At 32.6% G+C, this 23,942-nt stretch overlaps 1 protein-coding gene across 3 annotated transcripts; it reads right to left on the reverse strand.

Annotated features, from left to right (window-relative positions):
* Nucleotides 1-590: 590 nt before the first annotated feature.
* LOC128188566 (ceramide kinase-like) lies at nucleotides 591-23,249 on the reverse strand. Of its 3 annotated transcripts, XM_052859698.1 has the most exons (21): nucleotides 23,117-23,249; nucleotides 21,089-21,301; nucleotides 20,871-20,999; nucleotides 20,599-20,662; nucleotides 20,358-20,503; nucleotides 20,189-20,263; nucleotides 19,941-20,079; nucleotides 19,399-19,445; nucleotides 18,766-18,869; nucleotides 16,129-16,186; nucleotides 12,370-12,540; nucleotides 11,867-11,930; nucleotides 11,633-11,778; nucleotides 11,473-11,547; nucleotides 11,227-11,373; nucleotides 10,877-10,946; nucleotides 10,546-10,589; nucleotides 9,836-10,026; nucleotides 9,475-9,638; nucleotides 1,190-1,821; nucleotides 591-1,086 (listed from the first exon to the last, which is right to left on the reverse strand). In XM_052859698.1, exons 1-20 carry the CDS (start codon nucleotides 23,196-23,198, stop codon nucleotides 1,695-1,697), a joined length of 2,256 nt encoding a protein of 751 aa, XP_052715658.1. In that variant the 5' UTR covers nucleotides 23,199-23,249; the 3' UTR covers nucleotides 591-1,086; nucleotides 1,190-1,694. The 3 variants fall into 3 exon arrangements, with proteins under 3 accessions (XP_052715658.1, XP_052715656.1, XP_052715657.1); XM_052859696.1 differs by lacking the exons at nucleotides 591-1,086; nucleotides 1,190-1,821; nucleotides 16,129-16,186; ... (7 more) ...; nucleotides 21,089-21,301; nucleotides 23,117-23,249 and adding exons at nucleotides 3,263-7,481; nucleotides 7,581-8,948; nucleotides 12,102-12,230; nucleotides 17,207-17,802 and having other exon boundaries at nucleotides 12,370-12,582; XM_052859697.1 differs by lacking the exons at nucleotides 591-1,086; nucleotides 1,190-1,821; nucleotides 16,129-16,186; ... (7 more) ...; nucleotides 21,089-21,301; nucleotides 23,117-23,249 and adding exons at nucleotides 7,490-8,948; nucleotides 12,102-12,230; nucleotides 17,207-17,802 and having other exon boundaries at nucleotides 12,370-12,582.
* Nucleotides 23,250-23,942: the final 693 nt, after the last annotated feature.

Raw genomic sequence — 23,942 nt, forward strand, 5'->3', positions numbered from 1 at the left:
TTGTTGACCAATTAGGGCAGGTATTAATTTTTTTTCACATACGATGTAATTCATTAAATTTTAATCAAACAGAGACTTTACCAGGGAAAAATAAAAGTAGAAATCAATATTCATTTGTCTTAATTTTCTTTACTTTCATAAAGTTGGCGTTTATCGAAAACATTGAGTGTAAATATACTGTCACATTTCAACATTAAAGCAAGCACGAGATGTGCCTTTGCGTTTGGCACTTATATTTGATTGTACTAATTTGCAATGAATATGTAGAGTGTTAACAAATAAAACCAACTGCAAAACACTATCAAAATAAGGAAAACTTAAAATTTACTTAACATATATTGTTGGATTTGTGCCAATGCACTCTTTGGCCTCTTTTGTGGCACGCTCTTCTCGTGCTGCACATTTTATCCATCTGTGAAAGAAACATCAGATTGGTTACCAAAAGCTTTTGTCCGTTTTCTTTTTTTTTTTCTGTACTAGAGTGCATGTAAGAGCATGCAAGTAAATTAACAGGTAGTCATTCTAGAAACAACAAATGTAACCATGATATACAATATTACAGGGAGAATCAAAACACTCAAACAACGGTCTAATGTGCATATATTTATTTGCATTATACAAAAGGTTCAGTGCACCTGGATTTTAAACTCATCAGTTAACTGTTAATATTAATTGTTCTCAAATATAACTATCATACATTTGCACACGTAAAACACGTGACTTTTTTCATTTTGTTCTTCCGCGCATGTAACTCAACGCTCTCTTTTGTAAGGAAGATCGTTCAAAATGTCAGATAAAATGTTTGCAATGTCTTCTTCTCCTTGATTAACATTTTTTTACTCGTTATAGTGGTTGTTGTGTAATTGTTGTTGTTGTTGTTGTCGAAGGAAGTTTTCGTACTTCCTTTTTGCAGATAACCTCACTTTTCGCGCGCACTTTCACATGGCTGAGTCATAATGTTCTTTTATTCTTTTAAAAACATAATGCAGCTGACACGTGACTCAACTGGTGCCATCGATCGGATTGCGTAAGTTGCTTTATTTGGGGCTTTTTGGATTTGCTTCTGTGAGACCATTCATACGTCTTCTGAAATATATTAAAAAGATAATAACTACCAATACTGACAGTAATGCAGCATATGTTTTAAAATAACAGTTAGAAATAAACTTTGATTGAACATAAAACCTACCTCATATTTGTCAAATGAACTCCGACAAATGCACTAGAACTTTGACACATTGCAAAACGAAACAGAGACGGTTGAGGTTTGTCTCGCTCGTAGACGTGGATAGACTCAGATACTCTTCATTCATTGCGTCCCCTGCCCTCTGTAAAAGCTCACCCATGTTCCTTGCAAGTTCATCCCCGCCCTCACTCAGAACCACTTCCAAGGTCTTCAACTGCACGATCTCTGGCTGACAATCATCTCGAGGTCTTGTCACAAAGATGTTTCGAGCCATCTTGCCCAGGCACTGAAAGGTCTCAGTAAGAGGCAAGATGCTGGTAATGTTCGAACACGTGTTTATCTTACTCCAGTATTTCTTATATCTCTTATAGTAGCTGTCTCCCACAAGTTGCAGGAACTGTCCAACTCCTTTAACGGTTTGATTTTTCTCAAACGAAGGTTCCATGCTTTAATCTTCATATAAATTCACGGTTTGGAAGTAATTGCCTTGTTTTTCTCTAACGTTTGGTTACGAATAAACTAAGCTGTGTACTGATGTAATCAGGCGGACAGTTCTGTGTTGTAATGATATACCCACAATTGTAGTTGGAAGTTTAATAACCACAAGCGTCTTATCTAACTGTGCATGTGATATCCTGGCAATGAATCAAAACTATAATTAGAAAAAGGGAAATTCATGGTCTAATTAAATAGACACTTCAACCATCATACCATTAAAATCGTTTTGATCACTATCACTATGACAACTATGAATTTCATTTTCGTACAAGTCTTTTCTGAACCTTCAAAAGGTGTATCTCGGTTTATATTTTTTTATATGAAATCTAGTGTAGATCTGTAGGTGTTAAATCTTGTTTATCAAAATATTTAACTTTTCGATCACCACAGCTTTACCTCAATATTTACATTTAGTGCCTATGTCCCATTATATCCGATGCTAAAATAAACTTAGTATACCAAAATAAATTGTTTAAGTTATTTACTTAATATATTCATCTTTCAATTTTTGTAAAATAGGACGATCTCAAGACATTGGGTTTGAGCTCTTGAAGAAACAGAAAATATATAGATGATCGTCTACATTTCAAAATCAGTTATTCAACTCGTATTCTTTGTCATTTCATCCCCACATAGGTAAATGGGGAAACAAAATATTTGCAACCCGATTGACTTCAGACGTAATTCTCAGGAAGATTATATCTTTAGATAATTAATTAAATAAGACTCCACATTAACCTTTTAAGATGGCCAATTTTGGTTTTTAATATTTATGCATGCTATCTAAAAATATTTAGTATTTTTTGAAAATTTAATGTTTGAACAAGATTCACGTTCGATATGTGAAATTTGCCATCTTCGGGATTATTTTTTATTCATCCCTAGAAGAACTTTTTGTACAAATCTATTTTTGCAATATTCCACAATGATAGCCAAATTTGATGCATTTTAATCTCAATAGATGACCAGACGGTTGAATTAAATCTGCTTCGAATTGCGAAAAAATTGCAATTTCCTATATATATATATATATATTCCTGAAATAAATGTACATTTGTTTTGAGACGGTCCCTATAAATCACCAGACAACTGATTAAATGGTTTAAAAATAAAGTGTTTTTCATATATATTTTAACACAAAAATAGTCGGTTTCCTTCAATTTCCAATGCACAAACATATATTGTAGAACTTTATATTGAAGATAGAGAAAATATATTAAGACTTAATTGTTATAATCATAATATTCGACAATTATTTTGAACTCTATTTGGTTGTGACTTAATTCTTAATAAGGTCAATCACCGTAGCTGAGTGCTTAGTGCTACCTGCGAAAATCTGTACCAAAAGCCTCATAGCAACGTTCGGTCACTCACACAATGGTGCAAGGCCGTTCAAGAAGGCTGTTCTTGAAATGTACATAATATTTCATAACTGTTGTTATAAACCATAACTTAGACATTAAAAATAAAGATTAAAAATTTACAATTCGGATGAGTAACAACAGGTAGTCCTTAACATTATACTGTTGCTAATAATGTGCAATTCCCCCCCCCCCCCCCCCATATTTCCTTTTAAGTTTGACCACACCCAAACCCTTTGATCTGTTTAGTTAAATATTGTCAAATCGATTTATTAAACATTCAGTGTATACGATTACCCCAGTGAAACTTATGCATGCCTCTAATTGTTTGAAATGATTTATCTGTAAGAAATGAAATATAACAGGATATAATAAGGTTTTGGGTCGGAGACAGGGTATATTTTATTAACAGTGTGCTATGTTTTATTTTGTCTGTTGTGTAAGTTGCGATATGGATACTGTATCCTTTGAAACTATATGTGATTATTAAAAATAGTAACATTATACTATAGACTTGAATGACATCGGTCATGATAAGAACAAAATTTAATCTACAAATTATCAAGGTTTATTTAACACTTTGTTTGATATTTCATCAGGCCATTAGATCTGAAGACTTTTGAACAACCAATTTTATATTGCCTTTCCTTATTGTCGCCTATTTCAATGGTCCCAATTTGAACAAATATGAAAGCCCTTAACCGAATGATTTTTTGTGTCAAATTTGGTTATAGGAGCAGTGGTTCTGGATAAAAATGACAAAGCAAAAATCTCCCGACAACGACTGATATTTTTATTAATTTAGAACAGAACAGTTTTCCTGCAGTTTTGTAAATCCCACATTTGATAGGGCATGATCTAAATAGTAAGGGACTCAACCTACTAAGGTTCCAAAATTACAACCAAATAATACAGCCAAGACAGATTATTTTTATAAATATGCGGAACAAAGTGAATCCAGTTTTTATCGTAGGTCACAGTAGCGTTATTTATAGCGGAAGTTCTGCTTACGCAATTTTATTGCGCGTTTTAGGTGAACCATCATTTACTTGTGTTTAATCAGACAATCTGATATCCATTACTTATCATCGTACAGAAAGGTAACACCAAAGGTAACACCGATCGGTCAAAAGTCATGAGCTACTTAGAGGACTTTTAAAGCACCGTTACAAATGAGTGATGTTCTAATAGCATTTAACATAATGTTGTTTTTAAAGTATATAGACATATTGATTTCACGCTGTCTTTGTATTCAGTGTAATTTTTTTTCAATCAAGACTCTTTTGTATCCGACGTACGTGTTCAATACCATTACTGCGAAAAATACAAGACTTTCGAAATCAAACTGACGGTCAATACAGGTCCATTTAAACAATAAAATGCTTTCTTTGGTGATTCATTCGGGATATGAAGGTAGCGACATTGCAGAAAAATACATAACCCGCGTTAGAGGGTTATGTAATTTTTTCTGCAATGATCGCTACCTTCATAACTCGCATGAATCATCAAAGAAAGTATTTTATTGTTTATATTAACATCTTTCCTTTAACTAATAAATAAATTGATAATGAAAAGTAAGTAAAATTCACTAAATTAATGTTAACGTACATAAGTACGTTAGATAAAAGAAACAACAAAATCGTCTCCTGTGAGACTTTGACTCTAACATCATCTTGAGTATTTCGTTCAGCCCGTGATTTTTCTTAGGTCGCTGTAGGTTTCGACCAATCGATAAACAGGGCGTGTCAATTTCAGTCCTGTCAGTTTCTTGTCGCTGTAGATTATAACCAATCGATAAACAGGGCGTGTAGATTTCCGTCTGGCTGTTTGTATAGAGTTATGAATTAATTTTAAGTTTCCGTAAGAAATAGCGGGAATAATACTTGGTAGATGTAAATATAAAAGTCAACAATTACAGCATACTGTAGTAATGGTATTTCAGATTTCGAACGTATTTTTTTTTATTTAAAAAGCACTTCAAATAGGACGACAAAATACATGAAAAGTCTTTTTCTTAGAAAATATAAACTGTTTGTTGCCTTTATGTTGAAACATATATGCACTGTTCTTATTTATATACATGTTATTCATTTTAATATTCCAGAACGTCACAATGAGATCTATGTAGTGATATCATAGTTTGCATATCTATCTATAGCATACAAATATCAGATAGCGTGTGGCACCATTTACCGCCACTTGAACGTTGGTCGTCAAAACCCTAGGTCGATCTTATGCCAGAATACAAGCCAATATAAATCATATATCATACATATACATCTGTATATATAAACATGACAATATCTGAACGCTAAGGGATAAGTGAATTTTATTACTGTAAACTTAAAATAGTGGAAAAATCAACTACCTGTATGTTTAGTTATGAAAAGTTTAACCCAATTGTGGGTTTTTTCAGTTGTCCATTATTCTGTATGTTGTAAATGTAGCAAAGAAATTGGTGTTAAGACCCAGTAAAGCAATATAATATATTCAAGATGTAGTCATAATGACACTGTAAATATGAAAATCCCTTACAGTAACAGGGTCATAAGCGTCGATTCAATGTAAAAAGGCCAAACTTCAAACAACGCGTACATAGAACATAGTATTACCGGTACATAGAACGATATGTATAAATTTGCAGAGTCATGATGACATCTGGGATTGCCAATAAACAAAACTAAAACAAAATGTAAGAAAAATCTGTTACAAAATCAAAGTTTCTTCGGGAAAATTTATTTAGAACTTCCATTTTTGGCTAACTTATGACAAAATAAAGAAAGTTACAAAAAATATCCACTCTCTGTTCCTTTTGGTAAATATGGCACTTCAATTAAAAAACCTCTTTTAAATATACTGTAAATGAAGTTTATCATCTTGATAAAAAAGACAGTGCATTAAGTGTGTCCAGTGTGTCCTTGAACGAGGTGGTAATCAGTGTTTACATATATAATCTGCTTTTAAGTCACTGCATGTCTACATCAATAGACCTTTAAACCTATAAGACCTATATCTCATACATGCAGATAAAGAAACCACAAGTTGATAATTGAAACACCGTTGACAAATATATCCCATTGTGGAGCAACGCTATTGTTGTTAATTATCATTATTACAATACGATAGACTAATTAGATAAGTCAACGTCTTATATTTCGTCTTCCGTAGATCTTTAAAGATTTTATGTAAAGATAACAAACACGATACGAATATACTACGCATTCTGTGGAGGCAATATCTAGGACTACCCGTTGAAAGTTAGTGACGAATATTAGTCAAAAATATTCTTTGCCGCTGTCATCGTTTGTATCGTTTTACACAAATCTGGGCAAAAACCAAATGCGTAACATAAGAAGTTATGATTTAAAACAGTCATTTTCAGTTGTACATTACATTAGACTTTGACTCAATACACCAATGTTATATATACAGATCTAGAAGTATTCATGATGACAGATACTTTGCAGTATGAAAGTCATAGATTCATGGTATAACAGTATATATGCCAAAATGCACACTCGTGATCAAAATCACACAGTGCATTCGTCCGGGGTTTTTTTCCTTTTCCTGGTGCACGTGTAACCCAAAAATAACGAATATGAATTAGCAAAATCATGATGACATCGGGGTTTTCCAATAAAAAGACAATAAAAAAATAAAGCAAACCTTTAAAAAACATTAAACATTACCAAAATAAAATTCAATGAAAAATTAAATCAGAAGTTTTATTTTTGGCAAAAATAACCACAAAATAAAGAGACTATGCTAGAGATACCTTTAGCAAATAAACAATAAATAATTAAATTATTTGCTTCTGTGTACAACCATATGGCTTCCCTTTTTGGTAAATATTGCACTCATTTAAATAGAAAATGTTTTAACTATATATACAGTAAACAAAGTTTATGATCAGAAATTAAAAGTTCAACACGTATGTTCAGTCTGTCCTTGAAAGACTTGGTAGTTTAAAGACACTGCATGTATACATCAATAGACCTTTAAATGTATTTTACCAGAATAACCTCTAATAAGCTTAGAAACCACAAGTTGATCATTTAGACATCGTATATTTAATCACATTGTGGCTCAGTGCTACTGTTGCTTATTATCTTATTACAATACGATTGACTAATTAGATAAGTCAACGTCTCATATTTCGTCATCGGTAGACCTCGAAAGAGTTAAGGTAAATGGAGCATATACTGCGCAGCTAGTGGTGATTATTTCAAGGATTCACCAACAAACTGCCTGTAAAAATAATCTTTGTCACTGCCATCTTTTATTTCCGTTTACTTTAAGCGGGGTGAAAACCAGGTACGTTTGGTGTATGTTCTTGTTTGCTGTACAGAAAGCCAGATACGACCAATAAAATGTGCATGGAAATTTTCTGGAATTTGATGCAATCATCAAGTCCGCCAAATGTTCATTCCACAATCCTGAAAAAAGTCAATAAATTATTGCAAAACATAGAAACTGCTCTGGCAAGGGATACCACATTTTATTAATATCTTACATTATTTAACTTTGATACCCACCTGTCTGAGAATATGAACTCTTTTTACAGAAATGCTACTAAATTGCTGTACAAAAGCAGTATTTGGCCAATATTTGCAGTAAAAGAGAATTGGTTGCGAAAACGCTCTTCTTCCGAACCACTGTCATTCATTATGTCTGCTGCGAGCCGAAGACTCCGCCCGAGTCGTTTGACGGGATCCCTTTCTTTTCGAATTAAATCTGAAAACTGCGCATTATGAGGTTGTATAGATTTTGCTTCGGTTGATTTAGGACACACTGTATTTTTGCCGAAAAATATTAATTGGAGGCTCAGCTTATTCCCGTATGTCTGATACTTCTCATGAAGACAGTCTCCCGCACGTCGCAGGAAGCGTCCGCAACTTTCATGTTGGTCTTTGTTTGGCAATAAATCCATACTTCTTTCTTCATCTAGTCAGACGATGTCTGTAAATGCAAGTCAAGAACTTGTGGTGGACTGGAAGGTTAAACCTCAGTGGTTAACGGCTACCCGCTTAATAACGGTGATGAGTCAAAACCGCGAATCCACAGAGCATGTCATTTAAATAGGAATAGTCGATGTAAAACCCCTTCCGATATCTTTACACGTTTATACGTTACATTATATATAAAACACAGTAATAGAATGTCTATATTTGTAATTAGAAAGCTGACGTCTTTTTTAAATAGCAATACAACCTGTGGGTTTTACACTTTAACACGTGCTTTTGAAGGAAAACCACGACAAGGATTTTTTTTTTAAAACGGGTTCGATTGATTTGTAAATCATATCAAGTGATTACACTGCGTGTTAATCTTTATCAAGTAAAGTCGATAACCCCCCTTTAGAGGGTCATTATATAAGTAAATATATAATAGGTGTTTAATTCATTGTCAACTTTTAAACATTAATACCTATAACCATACCAAATCACTTAATTTATTATACATGTACTTGTACACGTATTCCGAAAATATACATGATATTGAAAAAGAATTCGATAAAATGAGACATCTTTGTTATTCTGTTTACTCGTTCATGAATATATAATAGATGAAATTATTCCAATTTATCGCTTAAAAAAAACCTGAAACAGTGACAATCAAAAAAATTATCAGACTTCTGGAAATGCCAATAACATATTCAACAAGTATAATTGCATATGAAATAAGAAATTATTATATAAAAATGAGATACATGTATAAGGATTGACACGCACTCACGCGCATACGTATGCATAAAAATTTATGGTATATGATTATGAATTCAACAGTGTCATTCCATTTACTTAATACAGTAGCTTTCTAAGCATATCCGTTTCACACCAGGAGATCTGGATACAAATTGTACTCAATGAGAAGTGTAAAATTTGACCATCCTGATATGATTCCTGGAAAGATAAAATACGGTTTTTCTATGTGACATCATGAAAATATTCAAAAATTCGATTAAATTAACCTTTATTCCAAATCTGGTACTTTAATAAGTGTTACAACAGTTAATGCTATAAAAAATATCATGAAAGTTAAGGGCCAATAACTCTTTTAAAATTTTGTCAATTGTTATTTCACATTTCAACCAAAGTGGTAGAGTGTTTGCAGTTTAATTGATTGTAACTCTTTTGTTTACCAGAAGAGTAGGTACTGGTATGTTCCGTGCTTTCAAAACTACATGTATCTTCAAAAAAAGCAAAACAAAACTATCGATACGAATTTGATTTTGTTTAAAGTAAAGTCCTTTTGCAGCGTATTCTGGTCCTAAAAATGATTTTTTAAAATTTTAAAGTGAAAGATTAGTCACCTTGACTTTTTTTGTATATGACACGATCGAATTGTAAAATGCAAAATTCTAGATCTACCTAGATGTACCCAATATACATGTATATGAACTGTTAACAACATGCTTGAAATACATACCAAACTTCATATTCCCCATCAACCAAGTCAATCATTTCCCCGTCTACATCAAGTAAATTATTCATCCTTGCTACGTGTGCGTCCTGAGGCAAGTTCTTGTCACCACTAAGTATCTTTACTCTGTATCCCGTAACTGTGTATGGAGCAATAAAGTCCTTCTGGAACTATTCAAATTGAAATAAACAGAGGCTGTTTATTGTTAATCGTGTATGCTGAATGAAATAACACGTTACAGATAGATACATATAATATATATATGTATATAACATATTTTATATTTTTCATATTTTTTAAATAAAAAATTAGAAAACATTTACATTTCAAATATAGAACAAAAAAAAGAAGTTTATAAAGTGCCTACCAGGGATCTAGTAAAAGACAAAAACAGAAGAAAAGAAGACATGAATTCCAGTCTCCCTGTTTCTTTAAAGGCAAGGAGTGTGAAGACATCTGTTTTCCTACTTTCTCGAGACAACTTAACAAAATCCATTTTCGAATCTGTTGCATTGTTAAAGAAATCACCATATAGAGACATCACACTGCTCACTTCACCTGTGATAAAAACAACCGTTAAAATATGTCTATAAGACAGAAAGGTGTCTTTAAGACAAAAAAAAATATTCTTTAACGCTACATTTGCGTTGCAAAGGGAACAAGAGGTCTCAATATACATCGAAATATGATGGAGTAATATCTACTTAACTCATTTATATCAGTTGTTTTAATTCAGAAACCACTTAGGTCAATGCAAAATATGGAATAATAAAATGAACCTTTGTAGGAGGGTCATACCGGTGATCCAAAATTTACGATCAAAAGCTATCGATAATAATTTATAATTTTGGCTGGAATATAAAATGTTTCGTTTTTATAAAATAAACGGAGGGAAAGAACAGATTTTTAAAGTAATAAGTATACACAATTAGCTAGAGATTGAATTACAGAGTAAGATGAAGATACCTTTTAAAATTCCTTAATTTCAACAGCATTTCATCAACATTAATTTAAAAAATCAAAGTGAGACAAAACTGATTAAAATCTAATTGACCGATGTAACAACTAGAACTGCACCTAAGTCCTGTGCTTCCATTGAGTCGTCATTTGAAGTTGATTTGCTAGAAAAAATCAAGGCATAAAAATTATTTTTAGTTTCTTTGTTTCAAACTTTTTTGTTGATTGACTTCTAAATGTAATTAGGTTATTGAAAATTGTTTTGAAAGCTCGTGTATATGTTTAGACATATTTGACCTAGAAAAACAAATAAAAACAAAGACAAGAATTTAAGAGTAAATTAATTCAAACACCAATATTTCATATCAACTTTATTTCTGTGACTACTTTATTTATTAATGCTAGTTTCCCAACATTTTTTTTAAAAAACAAGCTTCTTAATAATACTTACCCTGAAAAGATAGATAATTTCACTTTGAATAGTCTCGGTCTTTTAAAAAGTAGCATATACAGAGGTATAACTGAAAAGTAAAAGAACAATGTTTTCTAAATCAACTATTAAAGTGCCTAAGCAACATTGAATATTTAAGTCAGTAAGATTTACACTTTAGTCTTCAAATAATCCGTTTGACTAACCTTTTGAAAATCACTAAATCTTGAACATAATCTTATGTATTTCATAGAGTGAGAAGGATTTTCTTATTCTATATTTTTAATTTCACATAAAATGAAACTCTAATAAAATTCAACAGCTTTAAACGAATCTTTCCTTGTATGAGTTATATATCATAACCCCAATACCTGAATATCTTGCTCTTTTCAGCCACCTCTGTCGATCCGTTTCATACATAATGTCTGTGAACAACCCACAAGCAATAACAACACCGCTGAAAGACACCATTTTTCCACCGCTGTATACTGCCTGAATATTATTATAATTTGTGCGACCTGCAAGACAAAATAACCTTATCATCTCAACCTAAATAAAATTTCAAACATTCGCATTCTATAAATGATATACCAAGGTTTTCTTTAATGCTAACTGACCCCTGATAATATGGAGGACCGCCGTAACCACGTCCATGTTACCATAGAGACCTCTGGCTGTACCATTTCCTGTACCTGTAATACACATACATTACAGACAAAAAAGATTCGATTATATAAAAAACTGTATGGGAAAATTGATAATTTAATTTCATCCAACCTGTTGGTATGATGCCGATTGGTACCTCCAATGGTTTAAGTTTACAAGTAGGTTGATCGTAATCCAAATCAGCCTCTTTTTGAGCTCGGGTCAGGAGACAGTTGAGGACTTCAAGTAAACTTCCGTCACCTCCTACTATTACTAACCTTAAAAAAATAGAATTCATCATTACTTAGATATAGGAGCTCAAATCAGACTGGTGCATTGGGGTACCATCTACACTAGTATACTAACCCATCAACACTAGCCGTGTCAAAACAGTTTATCAGGTCAATCATGTGCTTTGGTCGTTCAGAAACTGTTAATAAGATTAAATTGTTGTAAAATTTTGGTATACAATATACTGTACGACAAGTATCTGTTAAGGTGTAATTATCGATAAATTACTATGCAATTAAAAAGAATAAAATGATATTTAACATGGAAAATATTAAGATAAAACACAAAATATAAAAGTCGTATCGCATACCATTGACATCACATTTGATGTTTGCTGCCTTAAACAATGGATGGACAACGTTTTTGTACACATTCAGAGAATTTCCGCCTCCTCCAACAGGGTTAATAAAGATTCCGAGTCTCCTAGGTCTGAGATTAGCTATATATAATATATCCATAAATAATTTATCTGATATGATACTAGTAAGTGACATGAAATCTTCATTTCAAATAATATTTTACAAACTCTTTTTATAAATTGTTACACTGTACAAAAAAAATTGTGTTGTTTCTCTCACCTTGACCTAGTATTCCATTGATTTTGTTCTGTAGTGCCTCACATTCCTCTTTCGACCCTGCGACCTGCAGAGTTTCTGCTGTCCACTTGTAGTTTTTACCTTTAGAGATGTACCTGACGACAAGGTAAGGATAGGACCCAAAAAGAGCAGACAAGAATCCAGCTGGTTCCTCTAAGAGGTCACACCCAATCACATCACAGATATCAATATCACCTGTAAGAAGCAACAGAGAAATGAAAATCAATCACATCACAGATATCAATATCAATTGTAATCAACAACAGAGAAATGAAAAGACAATCACAGATATCAATATCACCTGTATATAACACCAGATAAATGACAATAAACCACGTCACATATATCAATATCATTTGTAATCAACAACAAAGATATGACAAACAATCACATCACAGATATCAATATCATTTATAATCAACAACAAAGAAATGACAAACAATCACATCACAGATATCAATATCACATGTAATCAACAACAGAGAACAGACACCTAATAACATCACAGATATCAATATCACACGTAATCAACAACGGAGAAATGAAAATCAATCACATCACAGATATCAATATCACACGTAATCAACAACGGAGAAATGACAACCAATCACATCACAGATATCAAAATCACCTGTAACCAACAACAGAAAAATGACAACCAATCACATAACAGATATCAATATCATCTGTAACCAACAACATAGAAATGAAAATCAATCACATCACAGATATCAAAATCACACGTAATCAACAACAGAGAAATGACAACCAATCACATCATAGATATCAATATCACCTGTCATCAACAACAGAGAAATGACACCAATCGTCAATGTCTCAAAGTCATCCATAACGATAAACCACGGAGAGGTGACAGCCAATAATGTAACAAATCTCGATGTCATGGAGAGATGACAGCCAATAAAGTTAACAGATTTCAATGTCATGGAGAAATGACAGCCAATAATGTAACAAATCTCAATGTCACGGAGAGGTGACAGCCAATAATGTAACAGATTTCAATGTCACGGAAAAGTGACAGGCAATAATGTAACAAATCTCAATGTCACAGAGAGGTGACAGCCAATAATGTAACAAATCTCAATGCCATGGAGAGATGACAGCCAATAATGTAACAAATCTCAATATCATGGATAGATGACAGCCAATTATGTAATAAATCTCAATGTCATGGAGAAGTGATAACCAAAAATGTAACAGATCTCAATGTCATGGAGAGGTGACAGCCAATAATGTAACAGATCTCAATGTCATGGAGAGGTGACAGCCAATAATGTAACAAATCTCAATGTCATGGAGAATTGACAGCCAATAATGTAATAAATCTCAATGACATGGAGAACTGACAGCCAATAATGTAACAGATCTTTATGTCATGGAGAAGTGATAACCAAAAATGTAACAGATCTCAATGTCATGGAGAGGTGACAGCCAATAATGTAATAAATCTCAATGTCATGGAGAGGTGACAGCCAATAATGTAACAAATCTCAATGTCATGGAGAGGTGACAGCCAATAATGTAACAAATCTCAATGTCATGGAGAATTGACAGCCAATAATGTAATAAATCTCAATGTCATGGAGAGGTGACAGCCAATAATGTAATAAATCTCAATGTTATGGAGAACTGACAACCAATAATGTAATAAATCTCAATATCATGGAGAATTGACAGCCAATAATGTAATAAATCCTAATGTCATGGAGAACTGACAGCCAATAATGTAATAAATCTCAATGTCACGGAGAGGTGACAGCCAATAATGTAATAAATCTCAATATCATGGATAGATGACAGCCAATAATGTAATAAATCTCAATGTCATGGAGAAATGACAGCCAATAATGTAATAAATCTCAATGTCATGGAGAAATGACAGCTAATAATGTAATCAATTTCAATGTCACGGTAAGGTAAAGTCGAACATGTCACAGATATTAATGTCATCAGGAAAAATTTGTTGTTTATGCTTTTTATGTTTTCATACAAAACTTTAAAAACAACTATCTAAGCCATGAAATCAAAGTACTGAAGTACTGACGGGAGTTGATTTTATCGATTATCATTTATTCAAAATCAACGATATGTGATTTTGCATGGCTAGTAGTATCAGTAATCGAAATATTTCTGAGAAATTGTATGGATCCAGGCAAGATTGAACTCTTGTCTTGTTCAACCAAACGCTCGGCTGTTTCCGTTTATCTCCGACAAGCAAGAGAGACTCTGTTTTGTCGGATATTAACGGAGACAGTCAAGCCTCTGGTTGAACGAGACTACATTGAACTCTAGCGTAGGAATACATACGACTTTAAAAAATATCTAAACTGTTTGTAAAATTTAAAATCTTATTACTTTCATGGTATTAATAAATAAGTTTTCCTGAAAAACAATACTTCAGAATACATAGCATCGAATTTATCGATTATTTTCAAGAACTAAGTGTTGTCAACAATATTGATTTGTGCTTAGGTCCAAACACTGTTTCACTTTCGTTTTGCCCGAGTGAGTGCATAGGAGAGTTGATTTAAATCAACTCCCAAAAATACATATAAATTCGGCAAAAACTAGGATAAATTTTAATTTGCTTAATACGAATATTAATGGCGAAACGCTCAGTGTCGTAATCAAACTTCAGCTTCTTTAGAAGTGACCAACCAACATATTTTTGATGGCATATATTTTATTGTTGTTGAAGGAAAGAAGGGCAACTGGTTCATTTAAAAAAAATATAGCTGATCTGACCAACACACTTGAATTAGTTAAATAGCATTACTTTATAAACCAAGTAAACAACTCCTTAAAAGTCCTTAAAAATATTTTTATATATTATTTAACATACAATGTATTTCTTCAATATCAATTTCACACTCTTAATATTTCATTTTCTTCCGATGTTGATGTTTTTATTGAATATACTATCAAAACGGAAATTCTACAGAAATTTGATAAAGTACGAACGTTATACAGAAAGCTTGTGATCGTTTTTGTTTTTTAAAAAAATGTGTAATTTAGTCCAGTGATGAGCCTGTCTGTTCCGAATAAACTTCTAGAGCCATTTAAATAAAAGCCTGGACTTTGGGTAGTTGTGTCAAACAGCAATGTGACGTTGGCCCGCTATTTCATTGCTGGCTACTTAGCCATGGCTCTTTGAAATCAACAAGATTTGTCTGGCTTTTGAGCTAAGACTACGCAATCGGTGCATATTTCGCTTGAAAACGCGTCATTTTTAACTTGTTTTGACGTAAGAAATAGTAGCTACGTCCTGCTGAAACTCCAAGGTCTTTTGAAAATGGTTCTATCTCGGAAAACGGTGCGTCAGATCTTTAATATGGACTTGATTGCATTTACTTATTAGGTTGGGGGTGTTGTAGCGCAGGGTCTGTGCGTATAAATTGGGAGTGCATGAAACACAGCTCACCAGTCCTCAACTGGAAGCTGGCTTTCCTCTTTTCAAACAGGTAAGATAAATAGTTAAAGATAACTTATTCAGACAGCTCAACTAATATTTTGATTTCACAAACTTTTGTTATAAATATTTATGTTTGTTTAATTTCATTGTACCATATTAATTCTTGTTGTTCAAATGTCATATTATAAAAATGTTATAAACTGAATAAAGAGTAGTCAACTGGAAGCTGTCTTCCTGCCTCCTCTTCTACGCTGATTTGGACATAGGCTACTCCCCAGTGTAGAGGAGGAGGCCTTCCAGTTTAACACCTTGGTTAGGGCACCCGCCAAGAATGGGCATGTTGGGGAAACATAAGATCCCGATGATCTATGCAATATAATAAATATCATGAAAACCAATATGATGAAGTTGTGGAAAATCAACATGATATAATGGCGCAGAATCCATATGATATAATACAATGTTATTTTTTATAGAAAGGTGCCAGAGAAAAAAAACCCGTTTCTGTATAAGCAGAACAAATTTGTGTCATTTCTTCACGACATATAAGCTGTCCCACGCATTTCCTTGAAAAATGTCTATCACGCGTCTTGAACAAATTGTGAATCCAATAGAAAGGTTTATAAGCAGGATTATACATAACGGATCGGCAATCCCTTTAAGAAATCAGTACATAGTCGTCTTATGAATAGTTTAGAATGATAAAGCTTAGAAAGGTAAGAAAATCTAGTCAGTTGAAAAGATGAAAATGAAATTAGTTTATTTTCAATATTTTTTCGTTCTGTGTTTTTTATTATTAAAATAAAATCACTCATGCGTGCTTTCACGAATAACAGAGTCAATCAGATTAATCATCATCACATCCTGTTTTAAAAAAGGGCTTATTTGTGAACTACAGGTCAATTTTTTGGGATAAATTTTTTTTCTAAATAATCTACATTTGTTCATAGTCCCGCTATGATTTACGATGCAATTGTTTTTGGTTCATTTACTTTTGCTCCCTCTTTCTATTCAATGTTACAATATTCATCAGAAATTAATTACTTAGTAAATTCCCGCCTACATAATGAAACTAAACTTTCACAAATAGACTAGATGGCAATTTAAATTAAGCTAAAAAAAACAAAAAAACAATTTTGCGTATTTCTTTTTGAAAAGTTCAAAATATTCTTACGCACACTTATTAATTTTCATTTAACATTAATAATCGAATTTCATCTTCATCGTTTAAATAATGATAATTTCAATTCCTTCCTACACTAACACCAGACAACAGGTGAGCTAAGTACATCGTCATGACCTAAAAACATTAAAAAAAAATATGACAGCCTACTTGCGTGATCGATGATGTGCTACATTGATAGTCAGCGCCTGCGTGATACTTACAGATCTTATCATTCGCAGAAATTTTGAGTCGTTCCTCCTCTACGCTGATTGATTTAAAATCAATTTTAACTACCATGATGCATAATGCGAAAGGGCTGCAAGACGAAAATGTAAACAAACCCGCTCTATGAATTTGCTAATATACGGAGATGGTTTTATTTTCCTTAATGTATAACGCTGGTAAATAACATGATCCACAGGCTGACACGTAATATAAACATTCAATTTTTCACATTGAAAATTTCATAAACAATTATTTTTGATATACATGATACATCAAAATATTCATATAATTGTGTGGTTTAAATTTTAATTAAAACTCTGATCACGGGACATTGACCGAAACAAATGGCCACATGCCGGTTAGAGGTTGTAAAAGACATTCTGTGAAATTATAAAATCGTCATAATGTCCAGTCTTTTGGAAATTCAGTAGCATGACCGGGATATAAGAATACTTCACATTAAAAAAGACGTATGGCTACGGAAAAACATATCTCTAGAATCACAAGAGATCATGAAAGATAAGTTCCTGAATGTCCATATATTTTAACATGTACATGTATTTACAACACCAGCTGCGGCTGACTGTTTCAGGCTCTCAGTATGATGTGTAAAACTTCACTAGTCTTAAATGATTCCTGAAAAGAAAAAAAGTCTAGATATAGCTGTATCAGTTTCACAATCACATCCATTTGACTCTTTTTTAAAATTAGCTCTACAGCATTCATAAGCATAATACTGTACGTAATGATCTGAAAAGACAATTTTTTTAAAATAAAAAGTTCGTCAATTATTGCAGCCTACTGTTCAGGAATTCAATATATAAACTGTTCAGAAATTGAAAGTAACTCAAAAGGGATCTTCAGTATCTACAAACATTGCAGAAAAAAGAGAAAACTTTTTCTGCAGCAAAGTTTGTAGACGCTGATTAAACCGTGAACAACTGTATAAATAAAATGTTAAAAAAAAAAAGAAACCAAGAAACAAAAATAGCAATGGGATGAAACTGGTTAACCTGTTAATATTTCTGCGACTGAACAAGCTAATATACATGTATATATATATATATATATATATATATGTGACCTAAGACATTACATACCGAACTTCATACTCTCCACCGACCAAATCAACTCTTTCCCCATCGACGTCCAGTAGATTATTAATGCTGGCAACACGTGCATCTTTGTCGGATTGCTGGCTAAGTATCTTGACCCTGTATCCCTTAACACTATATGGTGATACGCAGTCCTTCTGGAACTGTTCGAAGTAGTTGGAAATATTAACAATGACATATATATATTTATTTACTTTAATTCTAACATTCAAATCTAAAAAAAAAATCATACTATATCTAACTCAAATTTACATTATTTTATATTATAAAAAAAGTTCTTATAACAACAACTAGATAGTTTTCTTATGTAAATGTTTAATTTTCACTAAAATATGTACTCGATGCATACATACTATGGATCGATTCAAGGTCAAAAGCTGAAGAAAACAAGATATAAATTGCAGCCTGCCAGTTTCTTTTAAGCCTAGGAGAGTAAACACCCCTGATTTCCTAGTTTTCTGAGACATGTCCACAAGATCGACCTTTGAATTGCTTGCATTGTTGAAGAAATCACTACTTAGCGACATTAAACTGCTCAGTTCAGCTGCAAAACGAAGGGGAAAAACCATATCAATCTAACCCTTTGTTATTAAGCGTAAGTAAATTATAATGCATAAAATAAAAAATTAATTCAACTTAACTTTAATCATCTATAAGCTCATTTAATTAAAATGTAAATAAGTTGCATCGCAACAATTAATCAAACGTTTTAAATATTTATTTTTGAAAAAGCTTTTGAACTCAAATATCAGTTACAGGGAGGTTTTTTTGTGCAGTGTGGCTGAATGCCTCAAGATAAGACAAGGTCCAGTGAAAAAAAACAACATATTTCAATGACCTTAACCTTAATTTAAATTCTCGTCTGCTGGTTGACACAGTATAAATAAATTCTTTTTGTGTACAAAGCAAACACATGACTGATGATGAAGTTCAGAGTTTAAACAAGGTGACTAACAAACTGATATATACCAAGACAACAACTTATATTTTCTACACTTAAACGTTTAAAGGATAATTTAAATGACATAACACTGTCACAGAGCAGCCAATCTAAAATAAAAATGAAATTACACCTATTTCCTTGCCTTCCGACATCGAATCTTTATCATCTGATTGCTTTCTGTAAATATACATAATTTTTTATAAAAAGAATTTACTATAAATACTTTAAATTCTTGTGCAAATACATTTTCTTTTTTCCTTTACATCATGTTGATTATTTTTATTTCAAATATAATCATTTATTTTGCTTATTGAATTAAAAATGTTTTTTCAAATAGAATAGTGTACATGTACAGGATAGGATGGATTCAGACTTACCCTTTTAAGATAGATAACTTCACATTAAATAACCTTGGCTTTTTAAGAAATATATTATACAGGGGTATAACTGAAAATATGAAACAAAAACATATATATTTACTGTTGGTATATTTTTAAGGAAACAATATTAAAGAAGAACAAAAATGTATGTAAACACAGAAAATAAAAGGCATTTGTCATTATACCGCTATAATTTACAGAATAAGAAATATTCTACGACCAACGGCGCCATTCTTGTCCGAAGCAATTAAAATTTTGTTTATGAATAAATATATCAAAAATACCCAAAAACCTTGTCCTTTCAAGCCACGTTTGCCTCTCCATTTCATACATCATGTCTGTGAAAAATCCACAAGCAATAAAAATAGTACTAAAGGATACTAGCTCTCCTCCACTGTATACAGCCTGAATATTGTTGTGGTTTGTTTTACCTGCAATAAATAAATAATGAACAACAAGATAGACTGCATTTTAGAGTGCTTTTTAAGGATAGTATCCCTGTTTGATGTGAATATACATTTATAACAGTGATAAACTAACCCGTGATGACGTGAAGGGCAGCCGTGACCACATCCATGTTACCATAGAGACATTTTGCTGTTCCATTTCCTGTGCCTGCAATTTACATTTTAAAAACCATAAAAATGGATAATATAACATAGAATTATGAACAATCCTTAAAATTTTGATCATTTTTTTTCTATACCACCTGTTGGTATGATGCCGATTGGTACTTCCAATGGTTTTAGTTTACAGGTAGGTTGATCGTAATCTAGGCCAACCTCTTTCTGAGCTCGGATCACGAGACAGTTGAGGACTTCAAGTAAACTCCCATCACCTCCTAATATTACTAGCCTTAAAGACAACACATATTTTCGCAATTATTCATTATTCACGTTTAACTGAAATTCGTTAAAGAAAAAGAGAAGCAGAAGTTGGATTATACAAACCCATCAACATTTGATGTATCATAACTATTCACCAGGTCAATCAGGTGTTTAGGTCGTTCGGAAACTGTTCATAAAATAAAAAATAATTATACACACTTATAGAATGTCAATCGAATTAACAGTACTGGAAATTTTTAAAAATCAATGTTGATTTCTGTGCAATATAAGCAGAGTGACAACAGTTACACCTTTCCATTGTTCAAGTCAGGAAAGATTCTATCGAGTAATGTCAAAAATTAATGTCAAGTGATTATTTAAAAACTCGTACGTACCATTGACATCGCAGTTAATGTTTGCGACTATGAACAAGGGGTGGACGGCGTCGCTGTACGTCTTCAGGGCATTTCTCCTTCCTCCAACAGGATTTATGAAGACAGCCAGTCTCTTAGGTCTGTTTTTCTCTAAAAAAATATTTTGAAAATAATAGAGAAAAGTTTATTTTTTCCTTTTGTATGGTTATGAATATGCTGCAAATTATTCTTCCTCTCACCTTGACCTAATTTTTCATTGATCTTGTCCTGTAGTGCCTCGCATTCCTCTTTTGACCCAGTGACCTGTACTGTTTCTGCTGTCCACTTGTAGTTTTTACCTTTAGAGATATACCTGACGACAAGGTTAGGAGAGGACCAAAATAAACCAGACAAGAGTCCAGCTGGTTCCTCTGTGAGATGACAGCCAATCACGTCACTGATATTAATATCACCTGTAATAGTCAACCACAGACAGGTGACAACCAATCAAGTCACAGATCTCAATATCATCTGTAATGCTCAAGCGCTAAAATGTGCAAGCTTAATCAAGTCAAACATATCAATATCAGCTGCATAATGGTCAACCATTGGTTGTCGATCTCCTCTCTCTGTGGTTGAATCATGACACAGATCTCAATATCACATGTGATAATAAACCACTGACATGTGACAACTGTCTTTTACAAAAGTTTAGTTTAATGGGAATCAAAATTTGTACATGACATTTCAAATTTTGATTCCCAATAACCTAATATTTTGTAAAGGACAATTGTTATGTACACATTTTGATTCCCAATAATTTAAATTCTGTAAAGAAAACAACAAATAAATCTATGTCACCTTAAATGTTCCAAAGAAGTGATAGCCAACCGCGCAACGGATCTAAATATTATCTGTAATGCTTAACAATCTAGATGTGTTTGGCACGCCAAGTTCACAAAAATTATTTAAACATAGTTTCACTGTTGATTATCTAGGTTTATTGACTATGAACTATAATTGTTTATAAACCGTATCCTATAGTTAACGATTTGTTAACTACAGTTTTTCAAAAATCTTAATCAAAGTTTCACAAATTCCAAAACTACATTTATCAGATAATCAATGTTTTGCAAACGCAAATGTTTGTTTTCAGTTTTAATTATAGTTTACACTTCAGAGACATAGATTATTGTGTTAACTATGGTTTACAAATGTGAACTATAGTTTCCAGTTGATAAACCAAATTTTTCGACTGTAAAGTTATGTTAAGCTCATTTTTTGTGAATTTTGCGCTATGGCCAAATTCACATGAATGAGCTAACACAGTTTCATAGTCAATGAACCAGTCTTATGGACTGTAAACTATAATTTACGAAGTTTAAACGATAAGTTAACGACTTGTTAACTGTAGTTTTATCTGAAAAAAATATTTGATGGTTGTAAACAATAGTTTACAAATAATAAGTTTTCTATCTAAAAATTAACGTTAGCAGTAGATTATGCTGATGTACATAGTTTCACACCTGTAAACTATAATAACCATTCGTTAACTATAGTTAAGGTTGTTAATCACATATCATGAAACTATACTGTATTTATTAGAGAAACTATATTGCAAATGATGGTTTTCAGTGCTTATTAATATTATAGTTTACGTTACGAAACATAGATGGTCGCGTTATGGTTTAAAGATATGTTAAATATAGATCAACGTCGTTAATTAATTAAAGTATACTGTCCGTAACTTTTACAGGTTACAACCAATAAACCGAATTAACTGACTCTGAAACTATGCATGTGTAGCTCATTTTCGTGAATTTGGCGTTCCATAGATACAGATCTCAGTATCACCTGTACGTAAGAGCATCGTTGGAAACTCTCTGTTGATTAAGCTTCGTTCCTATTGTTCTTCCTGATAAACTTTATTTTAACAAATAAAACAAACAGCATGACAATTTTATAAAAGCATCATGTTATTTTAGCTAGCGAGCAAAATACGCTTTTTGGTTTTAACACAAATCACAACAGGTGAGCTAAATCATTTCAAATTTACTTTTAAAAAAAACTAAACAAATAGCTCAGAGTAAAACGTTTTAGTATTTCAATATCTACCCCTGAGCACAGGATCAACTCATCCGTTCTCTCCTCGTTTATACTGCACAATATTTTGTTAGCGATACGTGTGTATGTATCAAAGAACCACTGCACTAGAGCGAAAAGATGACACCGTCTCCGGAGCCTTCGAGACATTTTGAGAACTGACTGCCTTTTTTCGCGATACTTACAAATTGACTTATTTGATAGTTTGAGTCTCTCTTCCTCCAAGATTAACGATTCCACACGAACTGTATATACCATGTTTGACATATATATAAACAAATCCTTTATTTTTATGAGTTGGCTAATGTACGGAGATGTACGTTACCTTATTGATCAAGTTGAAGAGAACTTTCGTCGCATTTAACATTAACTTATTATGCAAGATGCAGCGGTACAATCAAATAAACAGGAGCTTGTGAAAAAAGACTGATCATTATAGTATTAGATATATATATATATCTACGTCCACGATGTAAAATGTATTATTCCTCTATTACACAAGAAAATCAAATTGTAGTTCATACAGCTATAAACTTACAAAAAAGAAAATACGCTACATGCATGTCGCGATCGGCGTATGATTATACGCATTTCATTTGACTTTTGAATACTGCTTCAAATGCATGTTTAGCGAGTCTAATGTCAACTTGAATTCCAGTAGCTATAATTGATAATTTTAGCGTCGTCTATTGATTTATTCTGTGCATTTTTGGTGCTGACGAATCGCGTAAATTATTTCTTGATCGACCGAAACTAAAGCTACAAATGTACATTGAGAGCACGGGTTGACCTCAGACTCCCAAGGAGTTTGAAGGAACCATAACGACCTTCACATATTTAAGCACTGAATCATTATTTTTTTAATGTAGCCCCATAACTGCAACGATGGGTGCATACTAATTGAGTATGTTTGGCTAGCGGGCTGTGTCGAAGAACAGGGCATCATGGGACAAGACTATATACTATATAAATAGTGCCTGTTTGGGAGGGTAACTGTTGAAATTGACACCC

Source organism: Crassostrea angulata, chromosome 6 (assembly GCF_025612915.1).
Source record: "Crassostrea angulata isolate pt1a10 chromosome 6, ASM2561291v2, whole genome shotgun sequence".
Classification (NCBI taxonomy): domain Eukaryota; kingdom Metazoa; phylum Mollusca; class Bivalvia; order Ostreida; family Ostreidae; genus Magallana; species Magallana angulata.